At 37.8% G+C, this 21,670-nt stretch overlaps 1 protein-coding gene and 1 non-coding gene across 6 annotated transcripts in view; both read left to right on the top strand.

Moving 5' to 3' along the window:
- The window catches only part of SMG1 (SMG1 nonsense mediated mRNA decay associated PI3K related kinase), a 115,693-nt gene that overhangs the window by 40,169 nt on the left and 53,854 nt on the right, over positions 1-21,670 (top strand). For 4 of the 5 annotated variants that reach the window (XM_055365354.2, XM_063699997.1, XM_063699996.1 and 1 more), the window contains 17 exons: positions 937-1,062; positions 1,441-1,513; positions 2,435-2,532; positions 4,264-4,437; positions 6,881-7,105; positions 9,359-9,460; positions 10,176-10,445; positions 13,923-14,053; positions 14,208-14,369; positions 15,071-15,189; positions 15,664-15,751; positions 15,841-15,942; positions 16,557-16,697; positions 17,247-17,446; positions 17,829-18,025; positions 18,194-18,358; positions 19,751-19,905. In XM_055365354.2, coding sequence (XP_055221329.1) covers positions 937-1,062; positions 1,441-1,513; positions 2,435-2,532; positions 4,264-4,437; positions 6,881-7,105; positions 9,359-9,460; positions 10,176-10,445; positions 13,923-14,053; positions 14,208-14,369; positions 15,071-15,189; positions 15,664-15,751; positions 15,841-15,942; positions 16,557-16,697; positions 17,247-17,446; positions 17,829-18,025; positions 18,194-18,358; positions 19,751-19,905 — 2,528 coding nt within the window. The remainder of the gene's footprint in view (positions 1-936; positions 1,063-1,440; positions 1,514-2,434; positions 2,533-4,263; positions 4,438-6,880; positions 7,106-9,358; positions 9,461-10,175; positions 10,446-13,922; positions 14,054-14,207; positions 14,370-15,070; positions 15,190-15,663; positions 15,752-15,840; positions 15,943-16,556; positions 16,698-17,246; positions 17,447-17,828; positions 18,026-18,193; positions 18,359-19,750; positions 19,906-21,670) is intronic. The other variant, XM_063699999.1, reaches the window with a different exon arrangement.
- On the top strand, positions 16,282-16,385 carry LOC115933357 (small nucleolar RNA U13). Its single transcript, XR_004069213.2, has one exon. It is a non-coding gene; the product is annotated as a small nucleolar RNA U13 (small nucleolar RNA).

The following is a 21,670-nucleotide window of genomic DNA, read 5'->3' as shown; positions in this document are numbered from 1 at the left end:
AACTCCTGACCTCAAGTGATCCACCTGCCTCGTCCTCCCAAAGTGCTGGGGTTACAGGTGTGAGCCACGGCACCCAGCCTAAAATGATGGTTTTCTGATTCTAGAATTTCTTTTATAAGATTGCTATGTAAAGCAGAGCTTTTCCTTTTTTAGGGAAAAATGTTTTCTAACAGCTGCAAAATAAACATTCTTTCAATGGAATGACAAACAATTATTTATTTTATTTTTGCCCTATATTTATTTTAAAAATTTATGTATAATGGTAACCTGAGCCTGCATGTTATTTATGTGTGGTCCCATACTGATCTTCTTTAATTTTAATATGAAGCAAGTACTAATATACTAAAGCATAAATTATATAAAATTTGCTTTATATTTTGGATTGCAAAGTAATTGTTGTACTTTATAGAAAAGTTTCCCAAATCCATTTTACTTTTTTGTATTTGAAATTTAATCACAGGTAGAATCTTAAAGAGAGCATTTAGGGATATTGTAAACAGATGTTATTAAGGACTAATGTTAACTGATGTCAAAGGATTAATATTAACAAACATTGAAGAAGAGAAAACAGTATTTGTTTTTAGCTTAACATCTTAGTGGAGTGAAATATTTTCAATTTATTTAATTTATTTATTAATTATTATTTTTTTTGATATGGAGTCTGGCTGTATTGTCCAGGCTGGAGTGCAGCGGTGCAGTCTCAGCTCACTGCAACCTCTGCCTCCTGGGTTCAAGCGATTCTTGTGTCTCAGCCTCCCGGGTAGTTGGGATTTACAAGTCAGTTTTTTTTTTTTTTTTAACTAAAACTACAGAATCTATTTTTCTTGGTCTCATATTCAGTTTTTTATGTAGTCACTTAGTAAATAATGAACCTAATTTGCTTGTTTTCTCCCTATTTTGTTGAATGTTCACGGTTTGTAACTTTTTATTTTTAAGCTTGTAATGACCAGCCTGCAGTCTATTCTTGAAAATGTGGATACACCAGAATTGCTTTGTAAATGTGTTAAGTGCATTCTTTTGGTGGCTCGATGTTACCCTCATATTTTCAGCACTAATTTTAGGGTGAGTTCCTCATTCTGCTTTTCAGATCATGGGGTGAGGGGGATGGTTGTGTGTGTGAGGATCTGAGGAAACAGATGGAAAACAATGCCTCTGCTCCTTTGAATATAATCAGTGATATTTGAGGTCCCAGGGTTAAATACCGCAGTTTTCTTTCTGACATTCATACCTTAAAATATTTGAAGAAAATAAACTATTTCGTTGTTGTCAGAAATGTAGTTCTTTTATTTTCCTGCCCCTCTCCCCTTTCTAAGTTTCTAGAATGTCAAGTAGGTAGAACATAGATGCTCCTTTTAGGATCTTTTGCTGTGAAATGGTCCACAGGTGAATGGCAGTAATATCTTAAAATGATTGGCCCCCTCTCTCTTTGTTTCCATCAAGGATACAGTTGATATATTAGTTGGATGGCATATAGATCATACTCAGAAACCTTCGCTTACGCAGCAGGTATCTGGTAAGTCTTGCAGCCTATACCAGTTATTTAAATACTGTCGGGGAGGAGCAGTGGTCCCCCAGTGACCATCTATCAATACCATTTTTTTAATAATGCAAGAAAACTAATTCAGAGAAATGTTTTATTGTAAATGAACATTATTTGTTAGCTAAACATATATTTTCGGAGGAAATTACTAGTAGGTGGGTAGAGTAAGTACAGACAGGACTTACCCAAGTTATTTGTAGTTTGTACTGGTAGGAAAGTATATGGTAAGAATATATTGTAGTGGCAATACCCTGAAGTGGACAATGGAAGATCCAAGTTATTTGTAACATTTTATTGTTTTTCTGGTAATTTTTTTAAAAAAGGAAATACAGGGTTAATTTGGAGAATTGTCAGAAATGAGAAATGGTTTTGTTTCCCATTTTTTTGGAGTTAAGTGAATAACTAACGTGGCTCATTTGCACATTTCAGCTTGTTTCAAGTGTCAGAGTTTCTCGTAACTTACTTGGTGTAATAAACTTTTGAAAATAGGATATTCAGGTGATAGTGGTCTGTTTCATTTTCACTGAGGAGATGAGTATACACCTTTAATGGTTAGATGTGGCCCTGGGATTAGCTGGGCCAATGGTAGATTGTGGCATTTTAGTCTTAAGTCGTGTGTAGTGACAATATAGATATGAAATTTACTGAAAAAATAAGGAAATAACATTTACCTGTTAATTTCTGCAGAAATTAAAGAGGTATTAATTAAAGAGGTATTGGTTAATCGTGATCAGCATGTTTAACAGTCTTAATTTTATGATATAGGACATGTTTTAGGGTATGCTGCTTGAAAACCAGATACCTCTTAAAACAAGCCTCTTATTTTTTTTTAATTTGGATTTTTTGGTGTTTTTTCCCCCCCTACCCTTTCACAATTTCTTATACGATTCCAAGGGTGGTTGCAGAGTTTGGAGCCATTTTGGGTAGCTGATCTTGCATTTTCTACTACTCTTCTTGGTCAGTTTCTAGAAGACATGGAAGCATATGCTGAGGTGAGTATATAGAAAGCTGTTTCTTAAAATTTTGGTTAAGAAAAAATCTTAAATTGTGCTAGATTTATTTTAAAATGGCTCAGACCTCCTGACATTTAAGCAGAAATTACAAGCCCATTGCAATATTTTAAACATTTTTTTTTTTTTTTTGAGATGGAGTCTTGCTCTGTCACCCAGGCTGGAGTGCAATGGCACGATCTCGGCTCACTGCAACCTCCACCTCCTGGGTTCAAATGATTCTCCTGCCTCAGCCTCCCGAGTAGCTGGGATTACAGGTGCCCGCCACCATGCCCAGCTAATTTTTGTATTTTTAGTAGAGACAGGGTTTCACCATGTTGGCCAGGCTGGTCTCAAACTCCTGACCTCAGGTGATCCAGCCGCGTCGGCCTCCCAAAGTGCTGGGATTATAGGCGTGAGCCCCCGTGCCCAGTCAGTATTTTAAACATTTATTTCAGATGTGTTTAAGTTACCAGGAGAATTACTGGAGAGACTAAAAGAAACGTTGCAAGCTTCGTATTTCGCAAAGCTTTACATACTCTTGGTAGCTGGTATTTTTCTAAAGACATTTTTTGTTACTTATTTTTATTTTTTGTTCCCGGTCTTCAGAGTCTTAAAGCAAATTGATGTTGTGTTATAAAAAAACACAAAACCCCAAAAGCCCCTAAAGATTTTCCTCTTACATACGTACAGGAGATCTTGAATCGTACTTTGGAGGACAAGCCTTGGCTTCAGCTAGCTTTTGTGGCTGTACGAATATAGATAGCATAGGAGCTTTAGGAGTGCTGCTGAAGCCTCTGTTACTGGTACTTGGCTTTTCTGGCCCCACTGTCATGGCTTAACTCTGTGCCATCTCTTATCTGAATCTCTTTGTGTTTCTCTCCTATTCAGATCAATCAGTCAAGGCTCCCATAAAGATTTTAGCCTCATTTTGTTTTTTTCATCTTTGCTGCTTGTAGTCGACAGGAATTCAGTACCTTTAGCTGTACTGATTTGTTTACTCTTTCTTAGGAAAGCAAGGAAATGTTTCGGTTCTGTGTTGTTTTTTCTTTGCCGCCACACCTAGAACGTCTTTTTTCACAGCCCACGTTTAAAGCTGATTTATCTCTTATAAGCCACACATTCTAGTTTGTAGAGATGCTTCCCCTTGTTATCCTTAAGATCTCATTCTCTTCTGTTATTTTGCTGCTTAATTTTAGTTAGATGCATACATTGGTTCTAGTATCCCAGTTTTTGCGAATCTTGTCCTTTTCATATATCGTACTTTCTCAGTTACACATCTGTAGACCAGGTCTTGTGATCTCCCTTTGCTCTTCATGTGCATGCTCTTGGTTTGGAGGACTTACTGTTGAGCTGAGTGGCTCAAAGAATACCTAGAATGAGATTTTTAGCCAAAAACTAATTCAGGAGTGGCAGAAGCTTCCGTCTTCATTTATACCTACATATAACTAGAGCATATGTGCTAGAATTTATTTTTCCCCAACAGCTTTCTGAGTTGATTTAAGAGATTATTTCTTTAATTTGCTGTCTGTTGGGTTTAATGTTGGCTTTTTGAAATAATTAGGTAAAACCCATTTTTATATTTAGAGTCATGAATATTCTCATGGGCCACAGTTCTCTTTCTAAAAGCCTAAAAATCTATTCTAAAATGAATTGATTGAAATATTTTAGATTTTTTTTTTTTTATTTAAAACAATGTACTACTTATTAAGAATGCTGTGAATTCACATCTAGGACCTCAGCCATGTGGCCTCTGGGGAATCAGTGGATGAAGATGTCCCTCCTCCATCAGTGTCATTACCAAAGCTGGCTGCGCTTCTCCGGGTATTTAGTACTGTGGTGAGGAGCATTGGGGAACGCTTCAGCCCAATTCGGGGTCCTCCAATTACTGAGGCATATGTAACAGATGTAAGTGCTTTTGGGCATTTCAAGTGTCATTCAAAAATAAAATTGTTTTACACTGTAAATGCTTCTCTTTACCTGGTGAACTGTTATTAATCCTTCATTTGTTTAGCATGTATGTATGTATGTATATATGTATATATTGTCTGACTGTTTTCTTGAATAACTAGAAAAGTAGGGAATCCTGTTATATCTCATCCTCCTTTCATCCACCTCCCCTACCCTCCCATGACAAAAGGCCACTCTGAATTTTTAAATCTTATTCTTTCATTTTTAAATAATATTTATTATAATTTTACTTTTAAATTATTGGGTTTCCTTTTAGTTTTTTAGCATACTACGAATAGCACACTATAGGAAAAGCCTCAGAAAGTAATCTTCTCTGAACATAAGATGGAACTCATATGAAAACTTGTATACCTTTATATTCTTTGATAGCCTGATATCAAAGAACATAAATTAAAAATGAGGTAGCTAGATTGCCACACTTCAGCAGCCTCAAACATTAGCTGCACTGTATATAGCACATCCAATGAGGGTTCAGTGGAAAAGACACAAGAAATGAACCCCAGGCATTGTACTCTGCTTTGAATAAGGAGAAAGAAGCATGTGTGATACAGTCATAAAAGATTTAATCGAACTGATGAAAATTTTACTGTTAGGATAAAACTTGCTTTTAGGAGCATATACTTTTGCTGAACACGTTGCTAGATAAAATAGGATATTGATTATGTAGATATATAAAATTTTTAGTTGCGTACTTGAGCAGAAATGTCAGAACTTAAATGAAACCAGCATACTGGTATTTTAAACCAATACGGTTTCAAAATGGTTTAATATCTTTGCTTCATTTTTAATATCTAAAAGGTGGAAGACTGTACAGAGTTGAAATAAAAAGCCATTAATTCAGACATAAAATAAAAGGGACATAATTTATAGGATAGGTGTATATTGATTTATGAGGATCTTTTAGGCCTTTGAGAATGGTAGAATGGTGGGTTTTTTTTTTAAATTTTATTTAATTTTATTTTTTTTTGGAGCTAGAGCCTCACTCTTGTCACCCAGGCTGGAGTGTAGTAGAGCAATCGTAGCTCACTGTAATCTTGAACTCTTGGGCCCATGTGAACCTCCCACCTCACTCAGCCCTACAAGTGAGTGTCACCATACCCAGCTTTTTTTTTTTTTTTCTTTTTAAAGTGGGGTGGTACCATCACGACTCAGTGCAGTCTCTATCTCTTGGGCTCAAGTGATCTTCCCACTATAGCTCCTGCTAATTTTTTATTTTTGTATAGATGGGGTCTCAGTGTTTCCCAGGCTGGTCTTGAACTTTTGGCCTCAAGCAGTCTTCCCACCTCAGCCTCCCAAAGTGTTGGGATTATAGACATGAGCCACTGTGCATGGCCAAGAATGCTTCCCCCTCCGCGCCCCCCCCCCCCACTTTTTTTTTAATTTTTGGAGACATGGTCTCTGTTGCCCAGGCTGGAGTGCAGTGGCACGATCTTGGCTCACTGCAGCCTTGACCTCCCAGGCTTAAGTGATCCTCCCACCTCAGCCTCTCAAGTAGTTGGGACTACTGGTGCGAGCCACCATGCCCAACTAATTTAAAAACAAATTTGGTAGAGATGAGGTGTTGTTATGTTGACATGGCTGGTCTCAAACTCCTGGACTCAAGAGAACCTTCCAGCTAATCCTCTCAAAGTGCTAGAATGATAGATGTGAGTCACTGTGCCTAACCTCCAAGGATACTTTTAATGAAAACTATGGGTAGACTAAATAAAATCCTGTATGTATTGGTTGTTAAATATTATAGAAATATTTTTTAACATTTGCTCTGTTTTCTCCCCTATTTTATTAGAAATTTAGTACACAATTATTGGCCATTATAGTTAAGTGGGGGATTTTGTTTGTGTGTGTATTGGAAATAATATGATTTTTGGAGGTATTATGTGGTAAGCATGAGAGTGCTTATCTTTCAAAAGAGACCATCAGTAGATAGAAACTTTAATAAGCTTAAAGTGACTTGTATGTTTAGTTTTAAAAGATCGATTCCCAAAAGCCCAAGAGCTAGCTTGTAGTATATGTGAGCAGGCTATTCCCATGCTGTCAATACCATTACTGTCGTGGTGGTGGTGTATTTCATGATAAAGATTCTGAGCTTCCGCCATTTAGTGACATTGAGAGAAACGAAGTTGGGTATATGGGAAATAGAGGATGGCAGATTCCATTTCCTGTCATAATAGCACTTTAGGATTTTTTAGCCAAGATCATGTTTACATATTGTAGTAAAGGTATCATTATTATTCAGCTACTGAGAACTAGAATATTAAGAGACTGCTGGCAAGGCAAGCAGTTAATTTTCAGTTGAAATTGCATTAAATAAAAAGTATTTTCTTGCTTTGTGGAAGCACATGAATTTTTTTAAAAAGCTACTTGTTTTCCCCATTTACAGGTTCTGTACAGAGTAATGAGATGTGTGACGGCTGCAAACCAGGTGTTTTTTTCTGAGGCTGTGTTGACAGCTGCTAATGAGTGTGTTGGTGTTTTGCTCGGCAGCTTGGATCCTAGCATGACTATACATTGTGACATGGTCATTACATATGGATTAGACCAACTGGAGAATTGCCAGACTTGTGGTACCGATTATATCATCTCAGTCTTGAATTTACTCACGCTGGTATGTGAATTATTCTTTTCCTTTTTAATGTGTTGGTTTATTCAGGCCCTTAAATCGATATGTAAGAAATTAAGGGCTTTGTCTGGGCATGGTGGCTCATGCTTGTAATCCCAGCGCTTTGGGAGGCCAAAGCAGAAGGATTGCTTGCATCCAGGAATTCTGGCACAGCTTGGGCAATGTAGTGAGACCCCATCTGTACAAAAAGTCAAAAATTAGCTTGGTGTAGTGGCGTGCACCTGTAGTCCTAGCTACTCGGGAGGCTGAGGGAGGAGGATCGATTAAGCCCAGGAACTTGAGGTTGAAGAGAGCTCTGATTGTGCCACTGCACTCAGCCAAGGTGACAAAGAAGGCGCTGTCTCCAAAAAAGAAAAAAAAAATAAGGGCTTTGCTTTATTATATTTTTTTTTAGAGTACATTCATCAGTCTTATAATCTATGCTTTCATTTTAATGTCTATTTACTTTTATTTTTAATGCAATTTTTTTTTTGAGACAGGGTCTCACTCTGTTGCACAGGATGAAGTGCAGTGGCATGATTTTGGCTCACTGCAGCCTTGACCTCTTGGGTTCAGGTGATCCTCCCACCTCAGCCCCCCAGGTAGCTAGGACTACAGGCGTGCACCACCACACCTGGCTAATTTTTTGTATTATTTTGTAGAGATGGAGTTTTGCCATGTTGCCCAGGCTGGTCTTGAATTCTTGGGCTCAAGCAATCCACCTGCCTTGGCCTCCCAAAGTACTGGGATTATAGGCATGAGCCACTCTGCCAGGCCTCTATTTTTAGTGGTTGATAGCTAGTCTCAGTGTAGCTTTACTCGTTTTTTTTGAGGAAACATTGCTCTATGCACCAGATTCTTTCTTTTTTTCTTTTTTTTTTTTTGTCACAGGATCTTGCTGTATTCCCCTGGCTGGAGTGCAGCGGTACAATCAGAGCTCACTGCAGCCTCAAACTCCTGGGCTCAAGTGATCCTGCCACTCAGCCTCCCGACTATCTGGGACTACAGATGCATGCCACCATGCCTGGCTAACCTTTGTATTTTTTGGAGAGAAGGGGTCTCACTACATTGTCTAGGCTGGCCTCAAATTCTTGGTCTCAAGTAATCCTCCTGCCTTGCCCTCCCAAAGTGCTGGGATTACAGGTGTGAGCAATCATGCCTGGCCTCCTTTAATTTCTTTTTTTTTTTTTTTGTTGAGATGGAGTCTCGCTCTTTTGCCCGGGCTGGAGTGCAGTGGTGCAATTGTATTTTTAGTACAGACGGGGTTTCACCATGTTAGCCAGGATGGTCTCAGTCTCCTGACCTCGTGATCTGCCTGCCTTGGCCTCCCAAAGTGCTGAGATTACAGGCGTGAGCCACCGTGCCCGGCCGGCCTCCTTTAATTTCTTAACCATAAATATCCTCCCCTCACTTTTATTATGGACATTCTGAAGCACATAAAAATAGGGAGCATAGTATAATAAATTTGTACATATTTAACACTCAACTTCTATATTAGAAACAAATGGCCCATCTGGTTTCATCTAGGCCTCTTTGCTATCCTTTCATCTCCAACTGGAGTATTTTAAAGCAAATTCTAGATGACATTCTGCTGAGCATTTCTGCCAGAATTACACCTCTTTTTACTAATGTGAAAAAATGCCCATGATAACTGTAAAATACGTGTGTCCTATTTAGGTGTCTAAACACTTTAATGTCACAGTATTAAGGCCTTAAAATATAGCTTAGATATATTTTTCTAAATTAAAAGACTTTATTTTTTAGATATACAGAAAATTGAGCAGAAAACAATGAGTTCCCATATACCTTCTTCATCCCAACAGTTTCCCCTCATTAACATATTGTGTTAGTGTGGTACATTTATTACAAAGGAGCGAATATTGATATATTATTATTAACTAATTTTATAGTTTACTTTGTGTTATGTATTCTATGGACTTTAACATGTGTAATGACATGTTTCCCCTATTACCAGTATCATACAGGATAGTTTCACTTCCCTAAAAATCTTTTATGTTCCACCCACTCCTTCCTCATTCCCTCTCCCCACTCCTCCCTCCCCCCATCTTAAGCCCATGGCAACCCCTGATCTTTTTACTGTCTCCATCGTTTTGCCTTTTCCAGAATGCCATGTAGTTGGAGTCATATAGTATGTAGCCTTTTCAATTGGCTTCGTTCACTTACCAGTGTGCATTTAAGGTTTCTCCATGTCTTTTTGTAATTTGAGAAGCTCATTCTTTAAAAATTTTATTCTTTTAGATTGTTGAACAGATAAATACGAAACTGCCGTCATCATTTGTAGAAAAACTGTTTATACCATCATCTAAACTACTATTCTTGCGTTATCATAAAGAAAAAGAGGTAAGTAATATATTGATAATGAATTTTGACAACTTGAGTCACTGAAGAGTTGGACCTAATGTTGCTTACCAGGCTGTATAAGTGAAATTGAGTGAAATGTGAAATGTTTGATTTAGAATATAGTGATTGTATTTGTTCTTTTAAGTTTGTATTTCTTGATAATCATACTGAATACTTTCATGAATGATGTGCCAGATACTCTTTTCAGACTATGCATCTTTTGCTGTTATTAAATTTATTAAATTTTCATAAGGGTAAAATAAGTTGACACATTTATAAAGTTATAAATTAAGAAGTACTGTATATTTTGTAAACAAAAATGGCTTTTCAACCACCCCCTAGTCAAATCCACCACAGACTTTCCTGGTAGATTTAAGAAACCCAGTCTTAAACTGCTGTTTGCATATGTCTTTTGATGTTGATTATTTAAAAAAAAACAAAAAACGGCCATTTCGGAAATTTCATATTGACAGTTTTCATTTATAGTACTCTTTATTTGTGATAAAACTTTATAGACTTGAAATAGCATACTGATCTGTGTCAGTTTTCTGATTGGTTTTTAAAAAGTTAAAATATTAAGTGCTACGGACAGTGAATTGATCAATCTTAAATTTATTTGTATCATCAGCACTAATACAGATAGTGATTTATTTTCCATATAATTTTAGAAGATTTATTTTCCATTTATCGCTTCCTTGAATTTTTTGTTTTTCAGGTTGTTGCTGTAGCCCATGCTGTTTATCAAGCAGTGCTCAGCTTGAAGAATATTCCTGTTTTGGAGACTGCCTATAAGTTAATATTGGGAGAAATGACTTGTGCCCTAAACAACCTCCTACACAGTCTGAAACTTCCTGATGCCTGTTCTGAAATAAAACATGAGGCTTTTAAGAATCATGTGTTCAATGTAGACAATGCAAAATTTGTAGTTATATTTGACCTCAGTGCCCTGACTACAATTGGAAATGCCAAAAACTCACTAATAGGGGTGAGTCTTTAATTGTAATGACTTTGTTTTATCCACAGTTAAGCCTTTTCTCATTACGTATTTATGTATTTCACTGTCATGTCCAGATGTCTGCAGAATCACTGTGTGTAACAAACAGCCATGTTTAAGACATGCCTGGATAAATAAAATTGGTAGGAATGTTTTCTTGCCATTATATTTAACTTTTCTTCTTCTTTTTCCTTGACAAATCTTGATAAGTTTTTTTATATTAGTTTTATTTTCTAGAAAATGTCTTATGAATTTCTCCTATTTGCTCTAGCATGCTTATAGAAAATGTCAGTGTTTCTTACAGCTCAAATTTGTGTAGTTGTTTTAAAATGCAGTCTCTTTCTTCTTCCCCTGGTACTTTTTTCTTTCTGTCTACTGAAGTTAGTTCTTATACATGGTCTTATATTTTGGCTGTCTCTTTTTCCCTAGGAACATTCATACAGGTTGAATATTCCTTATCTGAAATACTTGGGACTGGAAGTGTTTTGGATTTTGGATTTTGGAATACTTTTTTTTTTTTTTTTGGAGATAGTGTTTTACTCTTGTTGCCCAGGCTGGAGTGCAATGGCGCGATCTTGGCTCGCTGCAACCTCCGCCTCCCGGGTACAAGCGATTCTTCTGTTTCAGCCTCCCAAGTAGCTCGGATTACAGGCATGCACCACCATGCCTGGCTAATTTTTTTGTATTTAGTAGAGATGGGTTTTCACCATGTTAGCCGGGCTGGTTGTGAACTCCTGACCTCAGGTGATCCACCTGCCTTGGCCTCCCAAAATGCTGGGATTACAGGTGGGCACCACCATGCCCAGCCGGATTTTGGAATATTTTCGTAACACTTACTGGTGAGCATCCCTAATCTGAAAATCCTAAATCTAAAATGCTCCAAAATTTGAAACTTCTTGAGCACCAGTATGATGCCCCAAGTGGAAAATCCCACACCTGATCTCATGTGATGAGTCCAAACTGTTGTATGCACAAAATTATTTAAAATATTGCATAAAATGACCTTCAGGCTATGAATAGAAGATGTCTATGAAACATAAGTGAATTTCGTCTTTAGACTTGGGTCCCATCCCCCACATATCTCATTTTATATATATGCAAGTATTCTCAAATCCAAAAATATACAAAGTCTGAAACACTTCTGGTCCCAAGCATTATGAATGAGGGATACTCAACCCCTAGTCTTTCTTTTAGGGGGGAAAAAAAAAAGGCTTTTTTTTTTTTTTTTTTTTGAGACAGAGTCATGCTGTTGTCACCTGGGCTGGAGTGCAGTGGTGCAATCTTGGCTCACTGCCACCTCTGCCTCCCGGGTTCCAGCAATTCTCCTGCCTCAGCCTCCTGAGCAGCTGAGATTACAGACACCTACCACTACGACGGGCTAATTTTTGTATTTTTAGTAGAGACTTGGTTTCACCATGTTGGCCAGGCTGGTATCAAACTCCTGACCTCAGGTGATCCACCCGCCTCAGCCTCCCAAAGTGCTGGAATTACAGGCGTGAGCCACCGCGCCCAGCCTGCTTTTTTTTTTTTTTTTTTTTAAGTAATTCGACATGGCCCTGCTCTTGATTTGTATTTATTGTTTATGGTTTGTGTATTTCTTCTTCCTATTGGACCACACAGAGTTGAAAAACGTTCTTTTTAATAGAAAGTAATAGGTGTAGGCTGGGCACGGTTGCTGACACCTGTAAACCCAGCACTCTGGGAGGCCAAGTCGGGCTGATCACTTGTGGTCAGGAGTTTGAGACCAGCCTGGCCAACATGGTGAAACCTCGCCTCTACTAAAAATAGAAAAATTAGCCAGGGGTGGTGGTGCACACCTGTAATCCTAGCTACTTTGGAGGCTAAGTTAGGAGAATTGCTTGAACCCAGGAAGTGGAGGTTGCAGTGAGCTGAGATCACACCACTGCACTCCAGTCTGGGCGACAGAACCAGACTCTGTCTCAAAAGAAAAAAAACACAAAGAAAGAAAGTAATGGACATAATTAGGGAATAAAGTTTTTAGGAGGAAAAAGGTAAAACTTGATGTTTGCGCTTACATGTGTTCCGGGTTGTTTGATTGGATTGCCTTGTATAATTCCATAGCTGCTTCGCTTATTACCAGTTACAGCTTATGTTTGAAGTCACAATAAACTCTTCTTCAAACACGAAAGCTTGATTTTTGAGGAATTCACATTATTTACAGATTCAGAGATGTTTATGTCCTGTACTCTAGAAATAAGGAGAAAGTGGGTGGGGATGGGGCAGTCAGGTGGAATGGAGTGTCTTGGCAGTGTAAAGGAAAAAGATTGATGGAAAAGGTGTAGAGTGGCAGGGTGTGCCTTTGTTTCCTTATTGAACAGGGCATCTTGCCATTTGCAGTATATGGAAAATTGAGGAAATACAGTCTACTTCCGCAAAAGGCACATACAAAGGGCTTTGTTTAGACCAGAGATCGGCAAACTATGGTCCATGGGCCAAATACAGCCCAGCACTTGTTTTTTGTTTGTTATTTTAAATGTATAATTCACTGATTTTTAGTATATTCACAGAAGTGTACAGCCATCACAACACTAGCGCCTGTTTTTGTTAAGAAAGTTCTCGTTGGGCTGGGCGCAGTGGTTCACGCCTGTAATCCCTCGGGAGACCGAGGGGGGCAGATCACCTGAGCTCAGGAGTTCAAGACCAGCCTGGCCAACATGGTGAAACTCTATCTCTACTAAAAAAATACAAAAGTTAGCAGGGCATGGTGATGGGCACCTGTAATTCCAGCTACTTGGGAAACTGAGGCAGGGAGAATTGCTTGAACCCCGGAGGTGGAGGTTGCAGTGAGCCAAGATCGCACCATTGCACTCCAGCCTGGGCAACAGAGCAAGAGACTCTGACTCAAAAAAGAAAGTTTTCTTGGAACACAGGTACTCTCATTCCTGTGTTTTGTATGTGGCTGGTGTTTTGTTTTGTTTTGAGAGAGTCTTAACTTTGTCATCTAGGCTGGAGTGCAGTAGTATGATCTCGGGTCACTGCAACCTCTGCCTCCCAGGTTCAAGCGATTCTCCTGCCTCAGCCTCCCGAGTAGCTGGGTTTACAAGTGTGTGCCACCATGCCCAGCTAATTTTTGTAATTTTAGTAGAGATGGGGTCCCGCTGTGTTGCCCAGGCTGGTTTCAAACTCCTGGGCTCAAGTGATCTGCCCACCTTAGCCTCCCAAAGTGCTAGGATTACAGGTGTGAGCCACAACACCTGACCTGTGGCTGTTTTCTTACTGTAGCGATAGACGAGGAGTTGCTGCATTGCATAGAGATGGTATATTGCACGCAAAGGCTTTACTGACTTCATAAAAAAGTGTTTGTCCCAGGTTTAGTGTACTAGATCCCTTCCAATCTGTAATTTTAATTTAAAAATGTCCAGATACCCCTATTTTGAAGGATAAACTCTGTATGCTTTTGCTTATTTTGGAGAAGCCATAAACTTACTTTGTTTTGTACATGATCAGATGTGGGCGCTATCTCCAACTGTCTTTGCACTTCTGAGTAAGAATCTGATGATTGTGCACAGTGACCTGGCTGTTCACTTCCCTGCCATTCAGTATGCTGTGCTCTACACATTGTATTCTCATTGTACCAGGTACTGTATTTACAAATTTTTCTTAAGAAAAGAACCCCACAAAACATTTTATTTTTTTAATGGATAGATTTTAAAGATGTATGTTGATTTAACTTTGGACTTGCTTGCTTTCTTTGATTAAAGATGAAAAGATAATCTGTGCTTTGTCTTTCAGGCATGATCACTTTATCTCTAGTAGCCTCAGTTCTTCCTCTCCTTCTTTGTTTGATGGAGCTGTGATTAGCACTGTAACTACGGCTACAAAGAAACATTTCTCAATTATATTAAATCTTCTGGGAATATTACTTAAGAAAGAAAACCTTAACCAGGACACGAGGTAACAGATATTATATAGTATTAACTATTCCTAACTTTGTTAATTTGCCTTTATAATTTAAGAATAAGAAATGTGGATTACAAAAAATTTTTAAAAATGTGGATTATAGAGGTGAGGTAGAGCAGCTTCTTTATTGTCAAACACCTTATAATTTGGTTTTATTATTTAATCTAGGCTTTCTTATTCTTTCTGAAAAGAAATACATGAAAAACTTCACTCCCCCCACCCCCCAGTGTTTCATAGAAGAATATATATAGATTTTTAATATTCTTTGCTTTTTTTTTTTGAGACGGAGTTTTGCTCACTGCAACCTCTGCCTCCTAGGTTCAAGCAATTCTCCTGCCTCAGCCTCCCAAGTAGCCGTGATTACAGGTGCCTGCCACCACACCCAGCTAATTTTTGTATTTTTAGTAGAGATGGTGTTTCACCATGTTGTTGGCCAGGCTGGTCTTGAACTCCTGACCTCAGGTAAGCCACCACGCCCGGCCTCTTTGCTATTATAATGCTGCGTTGGGAGGTTTTCTTAAAAGGCACACAACAATTTTGACAGTAATTTCTGTAGTTTCATTTTTTATTTTTATTTTTTATTGTTTGAGATGTTTGAAAAACCAAGAGAAGACCAATGTAAGAAGACTAGGCTTTTAATGTTTTTTTGTTTTTGTTTTTTTAATGTACAGTCAACTGTATATTTTGTGTTTCAGGAAACTGTTAATGACTTGGGCTTTGGAAGTAGCTGTTTTAATGAAGAAGTCTGAAACATACGCACCTTTATTCTCTCTTCCGTCTTTCCATAAATTTTGCAAAGGCCTTTTAGCCAACAGTAAGACTCTATTTTTTTTTTTTTTCTATTTTGTTTATCAATCCTTAAAAGGGTCTTTGGTAATGGGAGATGGTCATGAATTGAGCTCTTTTCCTGACCTGAAGATGTGTAATCCTCATTTTAATGACAGATACACAGTCTTGATTTTTTTTCATTCTTAGTATTAGAAAAATGTTTTGAAGTGATTGTCACATTTTTAAGCTTACGTGAATGTTTATAGTTTGCATATACGTTTACATTTTCTCTCAGAAAAAGTTTTGTGTGATGACCCATCAGTTACATTACGTGGGTTTTGTTGAATGTATCATTTTTCCAAATGTGACAGTCAGTGAGAATTCTGGACAAGAATAGTGGCTAGTCTATAGTAGGCACTCACTCTTTGTTGAATGAATGAATGGATTCAGATAATTAGGACAAACTGGGATATAATTTCTTTTGGCCAGCTGAAAGTAACTGTCTTTTAATGTTTAATAGCTCTCGTTGAAGATGTGAATATCTGTCTGCAGGCATGCAGCAGTCTACATGCTCTGTCCTCTTCCTTGCCAGATGATCTTTTACAGAGGTATGAAATTAAGATCATGTCTTTTGACATTAACCCTAATAACCTGGAAATGTTAACACACCTGCTTTGTCTATTTCGTTCTTTCATAGATGTGTCGATGTTTGCCGTGTTCAACTAGTGCACAGTGGAACTCGTATTCGACAAGCATTTGGGAAACTGTTGAAATCAATTCCTTTAGATGTTGTCCTAAGGTATAACAGTTGTTTTGGAGCAAAGACATTCTGTGATATTTACAGCCTCTACTGGTTGTCTACTTTAGGAGAAGACAGATCACCTATTAGGGCATTAATGACACATCTTTTATGGCCCTGCTTGTCAGTGATTGAAGTGATGTCAAATAATCGAATTTTGCAGGTCTGCAAAAAAATTAAAAATTTTTATGAGCTTTATAGGCTCACAATAATTAGTATAGAATAACTCATGTAGTGCCAAAATATGTTTCTTAGTAGCTCAGATATTTGAAAAACTAAACAGTAATCTTTTATTGTTTTTGATCAAGTTGATTTGGGAGCTTTAAGAGCCTAAACTTGATCCTTTTGTAATACATAAGCATAATGATTGGGTTTTTATGTTCACATGTTTGATATGCCTCCCTCAAATCCTCTTATGATGTCGGCACATTACCCATCTGAGGTGAATAAAAAAAGGATCTAAAGTTGTAATCACATCTCTGTATCCATTTTAAAGTCTCAATTTTACTATATTTTTACCTCCAGTGAGTTAATAAGTAAATAATCCACTTACAGTATGTGCTAACCTTTTAAGCTAAAATATTTTGCATAACAACTTTATTTTCTGTCTACAGCAATAACAATCACACAGAAATTCAAGAAATTTCTTTAGCATTAAGAAGTCACATGAGTAAAGCACCAAGTAATACATTCCACCCCCAAGATTTCTCTGATGTTATTAGTTTTATTTTGTATGGGAACTCTCATAGAACAGGGTAAGGCATTTCTTTGACTCTTTTATCTGGGAAACATAATTTTAAGATTCTCTTGACTTTACATGCAGTTTTGAAGAGAAAATATGTTTGGGGGTGGCAGAGTATTAAGTAACATTCTTCTCATATGGGTTATTTTAGTTTTCATCAATAGGAAAATTGCTTTGAAGATAGCATCTGTAGAAACAAAAATGGGCTTTGAAATTGAGTAATGAAATGTGGTTAACAGTTAACTGATGTGATGTCATTAACACTTTGGGGAGTAGGGTGGGGGTGGAGATATTCTAGAGATGCTTAGTTGCATTGAATGAGTTTCATTCCTGACTGGCATGAGCCGTTTACCCTAATCATCCTTCCACACTGTACCTCAACCTGTTAACTATAAAAGACCTCAAAATGAGAGGGGGGACACAATGCTTCTCAATTTCATAGGTTTTGCCTTTTTTGGAGTAGGGAAAATTACAGTTCTTTATTCCTATTCCCCTTGCATTTTTTTTTCATTATTAAAATGAAGTTGTCATTGTCTTTTAAATATGAAACTGCTTTTCCCAGGAAGGACAATTGGTTGGAAAGACTGTTCTATAGCTGCCAGAGACTGGATAAGCGTGACCAGTCAACAATTCCACGCAATCTCCTGAAGACAGATGCTGTCCTTTGGCAGTGGGCCATATGGGAAGCTGCACAATTCACTGTTCTTTCTAAGCTGAGAACCCCACTGGGCAGAGCTCAAGACACCTTCCAGACAATTGAAGGTAACTCACTCAAGCTTTGTGATGTGAATACTTTCAAAGCCTTATTAAGAAATAATGGATTTTTAAATCTTTGTTAAAGATTTGAGAGTATATGATTTTTTTGAAAAAAGTCAATAATTTTCAGGTATGTTTGTTAGAATAAGCTTTCATTGAATAATTGCATTGGAAATATGTTTTTTTTCCCCCAAAACTTAGGGAGTTGTGTGGAAAAAATATATATTTTTTCCCCTAAAATGAAAGATCTTTCATGTTGGGATTTTTTATTTTTAAATGATGGGTAGACAGAGGATACTTGATAAATGTGAATTTGTCATAAAAAATTCACACTTATTCTAGGAACTTTAAGATTTTTAAAAATTCAGCATGTTGTCTTTGCTTTCAGGTATCATTCGAAGTCTCGCAGCTCACACATTAAACCCTGATCAGGATGTTAGTCAGTGGACAACTGCAGACAATGATGAAGGCCATGGTAACAACCAACTTAGACTTGTTCTTCTTCTGCAGTATCTGGAAAATCTGGAGAAATTAATGTATAATGCATACGAGGGATGTGCTAATGCATTAACTTCACCTCCCAAGGTTGGTTTCCGGGAGATAGTGTTGTTTTATAGCAGTTTAATGGTCACAGCTGGCAGTATGTGCAGAGCTGAAATCACAGTAGACTTGTGTATTTGGTTTATATATAGGTGAGACATCCTTACCTACAAATTGAACCAGTCCTGAGCTTTTCTTTCTCTTATCGTAAAGGTCATTAGAACTTTTTTCTATACCAATCGCCAAACTTGTCAGGACTGGCTAACGCGGATTCGACTCTCCATCATGAGGGTAGGATTGTTGGCAGGCCAGCCTGCAGTAACAGTGAGACATGGCTTTGACTTGCTTACAGAGATGAAAACAACCAGCCTATCTCAGGTAAAGTGGTGTGTTTGAAATTCATTTTAAGTCTGTTAATAAGAAAAACATGGTTTAATTCCTTTGGTATGATTTAAGCTATGGATAAAATAAGTTAAAGTTTGGATTCATTTTCAAAGGTTTTGATCCTGTATTTTGTAAAAGCAACAACTGCCGGAGTTACAGTGTTAGAAGTTAAAATAGGCCGGGCGCGGTGGCTCACGCCTGTAATCCCAGCACTTTGGGAGGCAGAGGCGGGCGGATCATGAGGTCAGGAGATCGAGACCATCCTGGCTAACACAGTGAAACCCCGCCTCTACTAAAAATACAAAAAATTAGCCGGGCGTGGTGGTGGGCGCCTGTAGTCCCAGCTACTGGGGAGGCTGAGGCAGGAGAATGGCGTGAACGTAGGAGGCGGAGCTTGCAGTGAGCCGAGATCGCGCCACTGCACTCCAGCCTGGGCGACAGAGCGAGACTCCGTCTCAAAAAAAAAAAAAAAAAGAAGTTAAAATAATGTTCATGTTTCTGTTTATGTTAAAACAATATTCATGTTAGAACACGTTAAAACTATATTTCTTACATGCAAAGTTTAGAACTTTAAAGGTAGTTCTGAAAATTTGTTTATGGGAGAAATTATTTATTTATTTATTTATTTATTTTTTGAGACACAGTTTCACTTTGTCGCCCGGCTGGAGTGCAGTTGTGCGATCTTGGCTCACTGTAACCTCCGCCTCTCAGGTTCAAGCCTCTTCTTGCCTCAGTCCCTGGGATTACAGGCACCCGCCACCATACCCGGCTAAGTTTTGTGTTTTTAGTAGAGACAGGGTTTCACCATGTTGGCCAGGCTGGTCTCGAACTCCTGACCACAAGTGATCTGCCCACCTCGGCCTTCCAAAGTGCTGGGATTACAGGCATGAGCCACTGCACCTGGCCAGGAGAAATTGTTTTTATAACGTATGACAAATGCTTGAGTAATTCCTGGCTTGAAAGTGGGCTCACAATAAATAACTGGAATCCAAAAATAAAAAAATGTTTAGCAATTCAGGTAATGTCAAGCCGTATTCCAACACATGAAGTTAATCATTCTTTAATTCCTGTTTATTTATATTTAATTTTTGCTTTCTTTTTACTCCATGTGTTATTCCTACAGAGGTCACAGGTTGAATGTTTTTGGGTAACTTTGGGGTGGGGGTACAAACATCCATGTGCTGCTAAGGTTCTGTTAGTCACCCTTTGTGGCTATTTTATATGTAACATTTTAAAGAATTCTGAGCTAAATAATGTGAAAATTGTGAAAATAATTGTTAAATACATTTGGCTTTAAGCAGGCACAGACTGTGATCAGTTGTAAATTTTATAGGGATTTATGTTTTAATGGTATTGGGTGACTAATTTTTCTGAATGCGTTTTCAGGGGAATGAATTGGAAGTAACCATTATGATGGTGGTAGAAGCACTATGTGAACTTCATTGTCCTGAAGCTATACAGGGAATTGCTGTCTGGTCATCATCTATTGTTGGAAAAAATCTTCTGTGGATTAACTCAGTGGCTCAACAGGCTGAAGGGAGGTAGGTTGGAGGGAAGGAAATGGGTGATAGAATTACTTTATGTTTAAGTTCTGTGTATTACTCACTGACATTGTAGCCAAATCTTAAAACAGCTTTGTTTGCTTTCAGCATTGAAGCTTGCTATAAATCGCTTCACCAGGAGGCATCTTCAGTTTGTTCTTTAGTTAGCAGCAATACTTGAGTGCCTTTCATACTGAAGAATTAGTGGCAAATCACACTGTAAAACAAGACCTGTCAGTTATTTTATAAATGCTTTTGTACTTGATCCCTAGTTGAGCTCCTTCCCCCTCAGAGTCTGATACAAATTACCCTTTATTGTCAGAGTATTTGCTCATTAGTCCTGTGAACTCTACATTCAGACTCATTGCTTCCTCCAGGTAGAGGAGCTTGTACCATAATATTCTGTGTCCATTTATGTTAGTTTAATGAAATCTTGCGAATTTAGGAAAATAAAAGAACTGCTCATACTTCCATATCTTTGTAGTAACTTCTGTTGTGTGTACTTTTGTAGTTCCATATTTCCATATCCGTATGCTTTGTAATTCTTTTTTCTTTCATGTCGTTTTCTCCACGCTTCACCAAAACAGCAGCGTACATAGGCACATGGTTTTATGATCTGTTTTTCCCACTCAATATTAAAAAAAAAAATTTGCCGTGTTAGGCTGGGTTCGGTGGCTTATATCTATCTTCCCAGCACTTTGGGAGGCTGAGGCAGGTGGATCACCTGAGGTCAGGAGTTTGAGACTAGCCTAACATGGTGAAACCCTGTCTCTACTAAAAATACAAAAAATATTAGCGAGGTGTGGTGGCACATGCCTGTAATCCCAGCTACTTGGGAGGCTGAGGCAGGAGAATCGGTTGAACCTGGGAGGCGGAGGTTGCTGTGAGCCCAGGTTGTGCCACTGCCCTCCAGCCTGGGCAACAAGAGCGAAACTCTGTCTCAAAAAAAAAAAAAAAAATTGCCATGTTAAATATTCTACAGTGTTATTTTTAATAAAGATTTGTATTTATGAGTGTACCATAATTTAGTATTTCTTACTGTTGGGCATTAAGGTTGTTTCTGATTTTTTTTTTTTACTAAATGTACCATAGCACTTAATATCTTTGCTTATATTTCTGATTACTTTCTTGGAATCCATTCTCATAAACTGATTTACTAGAAGAAAGGCTGCCAAACCATAAGTCTTATGATATATTCTATTGCTAAGCTACTCTACAGAAAAGATGGCTGCAGTTTATACCCTTAATAATAGAGTACCCCCTTCCCTTCATCTTTGTGGATACTGAGAGTCACTGAGAAACAAGAATGCTGCCACCACCATCAGCGAAAATAGTTATTGTACTTTACATTTCTATATGTATTAATGACTAATAGTAGAAGTTGCCCCATATAGTGACCTTTTGTGATTTTTTAAAACATGGATCATGTCTTCATGGCCTCTCAATTTTTCCTGTGTTAATCTGTGACATTTTATGAAATACTAAGATTGTTGATGCTATCCAATTTCTTGATTTATAATTTGTTTTTAATGTTTAATGTTGTATTTCAGCATTATGCATCTAGATCTGTTACTTGTGCATCTTTTCTTGGTTTTTATCCTTCTACAAAGCTTTTCCACACACTGACATCAGTTACTTATCAATATTTTCCACTAGTTCTTTTATACTGTCTTACATTTTTTTAAAAACATTTAACCACTTTTAAATTTAGTTTCATAGTTGTGAGGAAGAGATCAAACCTCCCCCCACCATAGTCGACTCACTG

This window comes from Gorilla gorilla, chromosome 18 (assembly GCF_029281585.2).
Source record: "Gorilla gorilla gorilla isolate KB3781 chromosome 18, NHGRI_mGorGor1-v2.1_pri, whole genome shotgun sequence".
NCBI classification, from domain to species: domain Eukaryota; kingdom Metazoa; phylum Chordata; class Mammalia; order Primates; family Hominidae; genus Gorilla; species Gorilla gorilla.
This window is presented reverse-complemented; position numbering and strand designations above follow the sequence as displayed.